Genomic DNA, 12980 nt, shown 5'->3' on the forward strand with positions numbered 1-12980 from the left:
CAGTTTTAATTGGCTAATTACTTCACCTATATTCTCACGGACTCTCTAGTATTCTCAGGGCATAGCTTGAATGAGCTCTAGTATTTTCTATTTCTTCCATATATATCATAATGAGTTAAACCAGGCTATTTTAATTCTATCTTTTTAGCCACTATAAGTCAGTTAAGGACAAGTGGGCATCAAAACGTAGAGCAGTAACCACCCTCATGAAGCCACGTGGAGGAACCCACCTGACGTGGCAGAGCCAAGTAGCATAAGCATCTAATCCTGATATTGGGAATCGTGATATAAGGAACAAATTAATTGTAGTAACAACATGATAAATATCGATCCATATTAATTAACTTGAGAGGAGCTTTATGAGGCCATGTTTTAGACAAGTGTAATTGGGTTGGGTTGGCTATATACATATGTCTCGTCAGTTTAACGAAAACATAAGAGCATATATGCTCTTTGGTTAAAAGCAAACCCTTTACAAGAAGGAATCAATCCCACTACTAGAGTTTGTTATTTTATACCAATCATTCTTTCTTTATTTTTAGCTTTCTTTTGCTTATGAATATTGTTTTTGGTTGATTCTTTTCCTTTTAAAGATATCTCAGTACCCCATAAGACGTATTTGCTAGCTAGAAAGAATATATAGCATAAGGCCGAGAGAGAGAGAGAGAGATAACAAGTAACAACATCTTAACATGTGTTATTCGGGGGTGGCTTTGGTTAATAATCTTAGGGACTTAACATTGCAACGAAGATGGCATGCTTTGGAGGCCACCATAGTGGGCGTGGCCTCAGCCGAGGCTGCTGAGGTAGCGGGAGAAGGCAGTAGTGGCCCCCGCGTGAAGCAGTACTGCTTGTGCTCGCCCACCCAACATCCGGGGTCGTTTCGGTGTAGGCAACATCAGGCTGAGTATAGCTGGGCTGGTAGAACTGTTAGAAAACAAGTTATTAATGCTAGCTAATTAGGTCTACTGTTGTTTTCGATCGTAATAAGTTGTCGTACGTGTACAAAAACTACTCTTTCATCAAACATGTAATATATTTCTTATAATTAAATAAACGAAATAGAAGGGAAGGATAAGAAAAGAGAAACTACGTACTTCATCTGTACTTTTTCTTTATTTGTCATCTTTTATTATGAAATAGAAGTTAAAGCTGCTAAATTAGGCATATTCGTTAATGCTTTATTTCATATTGTGAATTAAAGATGCTCTTAGGATATTGCTCGTTTCCGGAGTGTTTTTTTCTTCTTCTTTGGCAGTAAAGGTATTCGGAGTTTTTGAATTACAAAGTAATCAAACAAATAAATAAAACCTGGATAATAATAATAAAATCTGGATTGTCATAAAATTTTACCATTTTTTTTTTTTTTATGAAGTATAAATATAGGAAATTAAGGTTGATCATTCATTTAAATAATCTTAGGTATATTTTTTTCTCATAATAAAAAAAAAATGTTGTATTTTTTTTAATTTCCTTTCTTTCATTAGTTGTGAATTTGAAGTAATTCTATTTTTATTTTTTTATACTGCGATATTACTTAATCGTGTTATATAATTTTTGTTTGATGATTATGTTGCCTAATATCACTTCAAGTTTTGTTTTATTTTGCTTTTTTTTTTTCTTACATTGGAAGAGGGGATTCAAATTTGTAACCTCTTCTTTGGTGAGCGTTATGATCATAATTCTAAATGTTATTTTAGTGTATTGAAAATATTGTTATGGCTGATGCCGTTGATTAATACTGACCCCCTTGCTCATGCTCTAAAAGGGTTTTCTTCTAAATAAAATTAGATTTAGATACAACCCTTTCTCAAAAAGAATTTTTTTTCGATATGATCTGTTCAAAAAATATATAATATATATTAAATATGATATATTATATTTTAAATTAAATAAAGTGAAACTTAATACTAAATTGCCATAAATAAAAAAAATGCTTTCTCAAAGGCGCCCTTACTTAGCAATACTCAACTAAATCCAGAAATCGTCACGTTATGCAAACCTAGATCACGCAGCTTATGCTGCTATAAATAACACGTTTAAAACGAACAAAGGCAAAGAGTCCTTTATGAAAATAAAAGACAAAAAAAGTGTATTTAATTGTGATTCATTCATAAGCCACCACCAAAGTGTGGTTGCACCTAGACAAGTAAAATCACTTCATATATAGCAAGTTACTTTGGAAAGAGCGAAATGGGATCATTTTCATTTACCTATAACTCCCCAACTTTTCTAGATACAGTACCAAGCACAACTAGCATTTCAAATCTATTTACTACTACACTATCTAACTCGAACTGACCATAATTCCATATGCAAATCAATACTAAACAGCGGAAATTTACAATATATATCCAATTAAAAATATATATATATCTACACCACGCCATTGCTAAATCGGTAAACCCATTGTGATCATTACATGACACCAGATTAGCAGTACTAAACTCAACCTTTTACTAGAGAGCATAAATAGCCATTAACGACTATATTACCAATGTAGCAAGTCTAACAAAGTCTTGAAAAACCATTCATTTATTAGTGAGTTCGTAAATGAGTCTCGAAGAGAATCATTCTTCAACCAGACAATAGATTACATTTCTAAAATTAGATGCACATGCAATCAACTGAAGTTTTATCCTCCAAAACTTGTCAGTAGACGAAAAGGATCCAGTTTATATAATATCATTTCATTCATCGTATAGAGTTTTTTTACGTACAGAGTAGAGATAAACTTCGTGTTTGTGGAAATATCCCAAATAAGTACACAATGATTCAGAAGAAAACAAATTTACAAATGAAAAAAAAAACTTCTTTACTTCTGAATCTGTAGTATAGAATTAACATTAATGACCAACCTAACTGATTAGTGGAAGAATAGCCCATGGGTTAACCACAATCGTCATACATACAACAGTCACCTCCAGACTCTCTAAGCTGTGCGCCCACCTTGTATTTATGATGTTCCATTGAAGTTATTCTAGGTTCTCTATGCCATCACTGTGAAAACAATAGGACAAGTTGGTGGGTTTAGCAATCAAACTAGATAGATTGAATTAGGATAACTCATTATTTAATCATATGAGTAATGCACAAGATGCAAATAAAAGGAAAATCATAAAGCACCTCCATCCAAGAATTAAGGCATAAACATTGTATTAATCCAGTCCCAAGTGTAGTTTTAAAGACAAAAAAATGTCAGATTAAAAAGTACTTCAAACTTCAAAGCATTTTGTGTTTCAGAGTAAATGCAAGAGAAGGAACACTCCCCTGTATGTATTAGAGGAAAAGAAGGGGTGTGGCCCCCCAAAAAGAAAACACTGGTGTAAAATGGAGATTTGAGAAATAGTGGCAACTAATTTCCTATACATGGAATTGTACATACATTATATTAATTGGTTGTAGCCAAAAAAATTCCAACTTAATTTGGAGCAATAAAATATTTTGAAAACTTGGGAAAGCGTGAAGCTAATTAAATGTAACTCAGAACAAACTCCTTCTCTATGAATGGAATGGAGTGCAAAGAACTTAATCGGATATCACAAAAACAGATATTTTGCATTGCATCTAGAAAAGTGAGTTTTACACAGAACACCAACTAACTGAATCAAAAGAAACTACCGAAAAAGAAAGAAAAGATGTTCTTACCTCAGGGTAGCAATCTTTGCGAACTACAGTTTGGTTGCTAGTGTTTACATAGACTTCACAAGATGCTCGAGCCTGGCAAAAAATAAACAACACAGTTTAAAATCCTCTAACAAGCAAATAAGATGTGTTTCGGACTGTACATTCAGTACAAGAACAAATCGAAGTACCAAATAATTATAAACCAATATTCCAATATAGTTTACACAATTTGGTTCTTTGTTGAGATATTCCTAAAACAGAATGATTATGATTGAACTTAAGAAAGCATCAGTCCTGGATCTAAAGAGTTATTCACTAGCATTCAAAACTCACACACTTTCTGAAAATTGAAGCCAATACCAATATCTCATAATTTTACAACCCCATGTGGTTACTAAATCTCTCTTAATCTTTCACAAACATAAACCTATTACTCCATCCATACGGGCACTGATCAGTGATCACAAGCTTCATATCGTGCACCTTTATCACTGCAGTCAAGTCATCCCTTTCCCCACATTCATATCAGAGCTTCTCATCTAATATCTAATTACGCAGCACACATTTTTCAATTCATTACTTTTGGTGCACATGTCATTACTCTTCTTTCTAAACACATTGGAAAAGCCCCAATGGGGCCATTTCTTATATTACCGCTATTTAACAGAGGATCAGTAAAATGCCAAACATGACCAGAAATAGTACTTTTTGTTTGATAAAAGAAAAAAATTGTTCTCAGAACTATTTGTAGAAGAAAAGGAAGCAAACTTACCTTCAAAGGAATATTAAAGAGAAGAAGCCCAAGATTTCCCTCGATCTTGGTATCAGTATCGAAAGGAATGACACCTCTCGCCAAATCTTCGAGCAAGTAAAAAACGTCGTGAATGACCTCGAAACCGTTGAGATCTAGCGTAGCGTTCACGTAGGACGATCCCCTAGCTCTAATTCGGCCACCTGCGGACCTCACAAACCCTAACTCTCTCCCCCGGTAACCGACGGAGACCACGAGAGAGTCGTAGTTGAGGGAGAAGAAATCCCTATTGTAGACCTTCACCGTGAGGGAGAAGGAGAGATCGAGGGTGAGATAAGGGGATGAGTTGACTCGGACGCGATTGAGGTGGACTCGGGCGAGTTGGAGAGTTGGGTCGGAGGGGTAGAGGAAGTAAGCGGCGGCGGAGAAAAAGAGGAAGGCGGCGGCATAGCAGAGGCATTGGCGGAGAAGGTGGTTTGTGTGGTTACGCGGAGGTGGGCGGTAATATGGGAGAACGACGACGTTTTGTGGGGTGGCGGAGTAAGGGTTTGGTGGGAGAGGGCCGTACGAAACGTAGTCGTTTTTGGAAGTCATGCTTCTTTTTCTTATCTATTCTCTTCTCCTACTATGCATCAGTTTGCGGGAGTAGCAGACAATAATATATACGTCATCTTTAAAGTCAATTACCATTCTACGTGGCAGTTTTTTTTATCTTTTAAACTCAATTACAAAAATATATAGTAATTTAAATTATAATTTTCATAAGAGGAGTTAATGACACCAAAATATAACTTTTTTTTTTTATTTTTTACATTAATTTGAGTGTTTTTTTTTTTTGGTTACTGTTGAATTAATTATTTTAAAATTGCTTTTAAAAAAAGTTATTTTAAAACTAATTCCATAAAAACTGGTTATTGCTAGGTGTCACGAGCTCACTTTTTCAGGCAGCGAAACACTAGTGCAGTACTTTGAATTTTTTAAGCGAAGATCAGCCTTCCAACTATACGAGTGACAATGGACTCATTTTTCACACGACCATGTGCCTCGTCCACTCTTTTGTCTCTCGAACAACTCCCACTAAGTCATGCTCGCAAGCATCCATGAGTGCATCCAAGCATCGAGGCTCTCTAGCCAAGATACTCGCATTCTCCATAAATTCTCACTATAATAAGGCAAATCTCCACACCGTCGCTCACCTAGTCACTCGTGACCAAGGTAGCATGTGTGGCAAGATGCCAACACTTCTAATCATGTCCTATTCGATATTGTCCGAATAGTCTTCCTCATCGCCCAAGAACTCCCATACGTCCATGGTCCATTCCTCAAGGCACCATCACTCCATGAATGTTGGCAGGCCCTCGAGACAAGCCACCAAACTAGTAGCATAGGTTCGACCTCTGTCTCTTTCCAGCATGGTGCAACCGTCTATTGTGCATATGCAAACTAGCCCAGGAATGACTACCTGTGTCATCTCGTGTTGAGACTCGTGGCCAATGTGCACCACAACGTCTCTTGAAGATTTAAGTCACGTCCCATACAAGCGGCATATCGACAAGCCAATGGAAACGTACCGACTAACCTCTGGCAGTAATTTTAGACGTACTACTAGGTCGACTCAATAGTGTCCATGAGTATTCCAACTCATGGAGACATATGAGTCCCATTGTGGTCCTCATATGCCCGCCCTACTAGTCCTACTGACTAGTAGTAGCTCACTTAGCACCAAGGTGTCAGGGAGTGGTGGAGAGCTGACAACATGGTGAAACATAAAGATATAAAATAAGATTCATTGTGAAGAAGTTCATTTTGAACTAAGAATCAATAATAAAGGAGATTTACATTCTCACTTGTCTTTATAAAAGATTCTATTATAGTAACATTGAAATTTATTGCTCATTTCAATTCATTAATCAATTTCAAATAATGAACTAGAGGAAAATGTATACAAATAACTATAAAAAATTTCCTCTAATAGTGGTGAACATATACAATCTTAAGAAGTATATCTATAGATTGAAATAAGGGTAAATGGCGACAAAACCCTCAAAACTTTTATTTTGGTTTCACTTAACCCTCAAAACTCAAATTTGGGCGGTAAAACCCCCAATACTCGTGTTCTGTTAGCAATTTAACACTTCTGTCCAAATTTAGTTGTAAACTGCCACACTTGGATTGTCCACGTGGACACAATATACACGTGTCACAATTTTATAAGCCCACGTAAATAATTATATTAAAAAAAATTAAAATATTAAAATAAAATTAATTTAAAATTTTTAAAAAAATTATAAAAAAAAAATAATTTTTCTTTTTTTTTTCTTTTTCATTTTCTTTCTTTTTTTCAGATTTCATTCTTCTTCTTCTTCCTTCTTCTTCTTTCGGTCACAAATGATCACCACCACCACCATTCACAGCCACCGAAACCACCACCCACCATTTCTAAAATCACCACCACCTACTGGTGCCAAAACCACCACCACTGCCTATTTTCAAATCCAAATCACACACAAAAAAATTAAAACAAAACAAAACACCACCCACCAAAATCACCACACAACCTATTTTTCAAATCCAAATTACAAAAAAAAAAATTACAAAATAAAACTCAAACCAATTTAAACAAATCTAAATCCAACAAATAAACAAACACACACACATATATATATACACAAAATTTCAGTCCAAAAACTCAAACCTTAAACCCTAAATTTATTTCTTCACAACCATTATCTTTACATAGATCTGAAAATAAAAATCACAATAATACCCAAAAGGAACATTTATACACAGATCTATTAACAAGATTGCAAAGAAATATTATGAAAAACCCTAAATGAGAGAGAGAGAGGTATCGGACAGACAGAGAGAGAAAGAGAATAGGGCTAGTGATCAATTTACCTAGGTTGGGGTCCTCGTCAACGGCCGGCTCGGTGGTCCTCGTCGACGGCAACTGGACCTATTCTCTTTATCTGCATCATCGAGAGAGAGAGAGAAGAGGGATGAGAGAGAGAGAGAGAGAGACAAAGAAGAGGGCTGAGAGAGAAAGAAAGAGAAGAGGGCTCGACTTACTTGGGTCGGGGGAGCCTCAGCAAAGCCGTGCGCCTGGCACGGTGGTCATCGGCGACGGCGCCGACCGTGGGTGTAGGTACCTGCATCGAGAGAGAGAAAGAGAGAGAGAGACTGATATCAATGAACAGAAAGCGAAAAAAAAAGAAAGAAAGAAAAAATATTATTTTTTATTTATAATTTTTTTAATTTTAAATTAATTTTTTTAATTTTTTTAAATATTTTTTTACATGGACCAATAAAATTGTGCCACGTGTACATTGTGTTTAGTCCAACATGTCACTTTACACCTAAAATGGACGGAAGTTGTAAATTACTATTGGTATCGTAGTTTTGGGGGTTTTACCGCCCAAATTTGGGTTTTGGGGTTAAGTGAAACAAAAATGAAAGTTTTGGGGGTTTTGCCGCCATTTACCCTTAAAATAAATATCTCACAAATGGTATTTTTATTATGTCATCTTTTTCTTTAAGTTTGAAAAGAGCATTATGGAATTAATTATATACCAGAAGGTCCACAGGAGTAATATTTATTTTATATATAGATAATATGTGACTTGCAAATAATGATAATAGTTTCCTGTTTAAGGTAAAATAATTCATATCTCAAATTATTATTTTGAGATTAAGAATATGAATAAGATATATAATTTTAATTAATTAGAGAGTAACCACAACATTTCTCATTAAATAAAACTATGTAGTATTTATTTTATCTCATGTTATTTTTATCTCTAAAATGATCAGGAATGAGAATAAATTAAAAAAAAAATTATTTGTTTCTATTCTTAGAAGCCTAATGTATACCTAAGAGTGTGAATAAGATTTTCATTGTATTTGTTTTAGGATTGTTAAGTATCAGAATAATTAAATTTAAGACCATTTTATTTTTTCAAACTAATGAGGTGTCTTTAAGATACTAAAGATTATTATATTCATACATATTTTATTAAGATAAATTGATATAGAAATTTAGTTAACCACTTTAGTTATGACTTCACTGGTTATATTAATTCATGTAAATCAACATTTGATTATGTCTTTAAGATTACCAGTAAGTTGTATCGTGGAGAATCTTAATTGTTATTTCCATTCTAGAAGTCAGATTCATCTATTATTTTAAGGATACATCCCGTATGGTATATTGTAGAGTTTCATACTAGGCCTAGAGTTCAGTATTTAGTCATAAAGAAGCATAATTAGTCATTAAGCACGCAACACTGAATTAGGTGATCGCAATATCCTTAACTAAATGCATGCCACAACACAAATTCAAGGATCATATAAAGTAAATATGAGATTTAGTTACCCCTTATGCAGTTTTTGGTTGTACAACTAAAATTATTCATGAAACTCTTATTTTGATGTTCTCTCATATTTATAGGCATATTAATTTTACATTTGAGAAAATTTTAGAGAACTAGAATAAACATAAGGTTTATGGTTTATTCGCTTAGGTACATTGACACGTAAAATACATGATTATATAATGAATATATTGTAATACATGAAAGATAATACTCATCATATAATGAGGCCTATCACTATGATTCATATGTTTATTATGTAATGAGAAATATTGAGTTTAAATGGTAAATCAAAATACTAGAAAGTGAGAGTATATTAGAATATCTCTATTTAATATTAGAATATTTCTAATATTGGTACAAAATTATTTAAATTGATTTTACTTTATATTGCTAAGTATTTGCTGACGGTATATTATCACAAATCAAAATGTGAAGAAATATTTTGTGGAAGTTGATCCTCTAAACCAACTTACTATCCAACTCCTTAAACCAACTAACTTAACTAACTTTCGGTTATGTTAGTTAGTTAGTTGGTGCTATCCTTGTTTGAGTTGGGGCTTATATATATGTCTAGTCTATTCACTTTAAGGAAGAGAGAGATTAATAGAGGTTGAAAAGAGAGAATAAGAGAGAGGATTAGAGAGAGTTGCTTAGGGTTCTAAGCTGAGAGTTCTGTTCTTGAAGAGGGTCAAGAACAAGGGGTGTACTCGGGTTGATAGAGAGAAAACTGTGACTGTTTTCTCTGGTGTGTGTCGAGTGCCATCTGAGCTGTGATTGCTCTGGTTATTGTAATTGTATTGATGCTCTCTTATTCACATATTAATGAAGAATTGGTGATGTTTCTCAGCTGGAGTATGGCCAGGGATCATGTTGATCTCTAGGACCAGAACCAGGATAAAATCTTGTGTTGTTCTTTGATTGATTTCTGGTTTGATTCATTGTGTTGATTAATTGGTTTATGTTCATTATTACTGTTCAAGTGTTGAGATTATTGCAGGTTTATGATTGAATCCTCAAAGTTATTTCCGCTGAAATTACAACAAAATCAGAGCTTAGGTTCAAGATCCAATTGAGGAAGTCAAGAATCAAGATTCAATCAAGACTCATCTGCAACCAGTCATGACAGGATCAACAAGATTTGAACTTGAGAAGTTCAATGGGACAGGAGACTTTGGCCTATGGAGCGAAAGTTTGAAGGGAATTCTTATTCATCAAAAAGTTGCCAAAGGCATTGAAACCCAAGGAAGAACTCACTGACAAGTTGCAGAAGGAAGAATTTGAAGATATGGAGGAATTGGCATATTACACTATCATAATGTACTTGTCCAATACAATGAGAAGGAAGGTTCAGAATATGAAGACAGCTCGAGAACTATGGAGCAAGCTTGAAGAGATTTACATGAAACCCTCTCTAACTAACAAGATTAATTTGTTAGAATCTTTATATGGTTTTAAAATGTCTTCTCATTTGTCTTTAGATGATAACCTTGATGTATTTAACCAAATCATTATAGGATTAACTAACTTGAAGCACACTGTTGATGAAGAAAGCCAAGCTGTCATTCTTCTCAGATCATTGCCACCTGCATACCAAGAATTGAAGGTTGTGATCAAGTATGGAAGAGATACTCTCACCCTTGATGATGTTCTTGGAGCCTTGAAGTCCAAAGAACAAGAAATGTCCAAGGAGAAAGACAATGTCAAGGATGAAGCTTACCTGGCCAGAGGAAGGGACAACAACAGAGGCAGGGATCACTACAAAAAAGATCATTTCAAAGGCCAACATAGATCCCAGTCAAGATCGAAATCAAGAGGAAAATACCATAAGGACATAAAATGTTATTTCTGTGGGAAAGTAGGTCACATCAAGAGGTTCTGCATTGAGTTCAAGAACAAACTCAAAGAAGACAGAGAAAAGAAGCATGATTCTGCTTCTAATGTTGAAGAATCAGATTGTTGCTCATCTGATGGTGACTTTTACATGGTTTCAGATCAAAGAATCACAAATGAATGGATTCTTGATTCCGGATGCACATACCATATGTGTCCTATTCTTGAAAATTTTATTGACTATAGGAAAGTAAATTTTGATACTGTACTACTGGAAAATGACAATTCTTGCAGGGTAATTGGCATTGGAAAGGTTGCTATTAGGCACTTTGATGGTATTGTTTGGATGCTGCATGAAGTGAGGCATATACCAGAACTTAGAAGGAACTTGATATCCCTTGGTACTCTTGAGGATGAAGGCTACACTTACAAGTCTAGCAATGGTCAGATGAGAATTGCAAAGGGGTCTCTTACCATCATGAAAGGTGAAAAGAAAAATGGCTTGTACATTCTGCAAGGAGAAACAGTAATGGCTTGTGAAGCTAGTGTTGTACAACACCAAGAAACTGAGATGGAAATGTGGCATAAAAGGATGGGTCACATGAGTGAGCAAGGGATCAAAGAACTGACCAAGCAAGGACTCTTAGGCAATTTCAAACCGAACTCACTACCATTCTGTGAAGCATGTTTGTTGGGAAAGCATCACAGATTGAAATTCATGGCTGGCCATCATTGTTCTAAAAGACCATTAGAATATGTTCATGCTGATTTATGGGGTTCTCACAAGGTTGGAACTCACTCAGGTAAACATTATTTCTTGTCCATTGTAGATGATTTCAGTAGACATGTATGGGTTTATTTACTTAAAACCAAAAATGAATTTCTAGAGAAATTCAGAGAATGGAAAATTGAAGTGGAAAATCACTATGAAAGGAAATTAAAAGTGCTTAGGACAGATAATGGTTTAGAGTTCATTAACACTGAATTTGGCTTGCTGTGTCTGAATTTGGAATTGTTAGACATAGGACTGTTAAGCACACACCTCAGCAAAATGGTGTTGCTGAGAGGATGAATAGAACCTTGTTGAACAAGGTTAGGTGCTTGTTGATTAGTTCTGGTTTAGGTAAAATCTACTGGGGAGAGGCTTTGATCACTGCATGTTATTTGATTAATAGGAGCCCCAGTAGAGTGATTGATTTAAAAACTCCATATGAAAAATTGCATGACACTACACCTAAACTGAATCACTTGAAAATATTTGGCTGCACTGCATATGCACACCAGAAACTTGACAATTGGAACCTAGAGCTATTAAATGTTTCTTTCTTGGATATCCTAAGGGTGTTAAAGGATATAGACTATGTCATGTTGAAAATGGAAAACCTAAGATTATCATATCTAGGGATGTAGTCTTTAATGAGCATGATTTCATGCACTTGACAACCAAGGAAGGCAAGGGTTCTGATGTTGCAGGTACTAACAGGGATGACCTTGCTGAGTTGGAGATCAACACTGACAAGATTGAAGTCTCCATTGAATTGCCCCACACACCAGGAGCAAGGACATCTTCTGAGGTGGAAACACGGGGTGCAGACACAACTGAGGTTGGTACAGATACAGCTGAGGTGGAAACCAGTCAAGATGATCAACCAGATTTGACCAACTATCAATTGGCTAGAGACAGGTCAAGGAGAGAAATTAGACCTCCCAGTAGGTATGCTGAAGCTGATTTGATAGCCTATGCCCTGGCTGTGATACAATCATAGAGTGAACCTGAACCAACTACCTATGAAGAAGCAATTGCATGCAAATCAAAGAAGAAATGGCTTGCTGCAATGGGAGAAGAAATGCATTCCTTGAAGAAGAATAGAACTTGGGTTCTGGTGCCAAGACCAAAAGACAAGAAAGTTGTCTCCTGCAGATGGTTGTTCAAAGAAAAAGAGGGAATGTCAGAGGGTGAACCACCTAGATATAAAGCTAGATTGATAGCTAAGGGATTCACACAGGTTGAGGGAGTGGATTACACTGATATCTTCTCACCTCTTGTGAAGTACAAAACCATTAGAATGATGTTAGCCATTGCTGGACACAATGACTTGGAAGTTGAGCAGTTGGATGTCAAAACTGCCTTCTTAAATGGTTTTCTGGATGAAGAAATATTCATGGAACAACCACCTGGTTTTCAGGTGGAAAATGGCAAAACTGATCTGGTTTGCATGCTTAAAAGGTCATTGTATGGGTTGAAACAGTCACCTAGACAATGGAATCAAAGGTTTAATCAGTTTGTTCAGAGTATTGGTTTTTCAAGGTCAAAATTTTGTTAGCCCAAGATATGTTTCCAAGAGGGGGGGTGAATTGGAAATTTAAACTAATTTCGATAAATTAAAAATTTTAACACA

General features: G+C 35.3%; 1 protein-coding gene across 1 annotated transcript; it reads right to left on the bottom strand.

The window, feature by feature from the left end:
- Positions 1 to 652: 652 nt before the first annotated feature.
- Positions 653 to 5023, bottom strand: LOC115707451 (uncharacterized). Its single transcript, XM_030635416.2, has 3 exons — positions 4400 to 5023; positions 3649 to 3720; positions 653 to 3000 (listed from the first exon to the last, which is right to left on the bottom strand). Exons 1-3 carry the CDS (start codon positions 4970 to 4972, stop codon positions 2998 to 3000), a joined length of 648 nt encoding a protein of 215 aa, XP_030491276.1. The 5' UTR covers positions 4973 to 5023; the 3' UTR covers positions 653 to 2997.
- Between the last annotated feature and the right edge of the window lie 7957 nt (positions 5024 to 12980).

The sequence above is a fragment of the Cannabis sativa genome, chromosome 1, assembly GCF_029168945.1.
Source record: "Cannabis sativa cultivar Pink pepper isolate KNU-18-1 chromosome 1, ASM2916894v1, whole genome shotgun sequence".
NCBI lineage: Eukaryota > Viridiplantae > Streptophyta > Magnoliopsida > Rosales > Cannabaceae > Cannabis > Cannabis sativa.

Bases quoted from the DNA above. Each gene is read 5' to 3' on its own strand.
- LOC115707451 (XM_030635416.2), bottom strand. From the start codon at position 4,972: ATGACTTCCAAAAACGACTACGTTTCGTACGGCCCTCTCCCACCAAAC. The intron at 3,721-4,399 runs GTAAGTTTGCTT...ATTTTTTGCCAG, and splicing joins TCTTTAATATTCCTTTGAAG to GCTCGAGCATCTTGTGAAGT.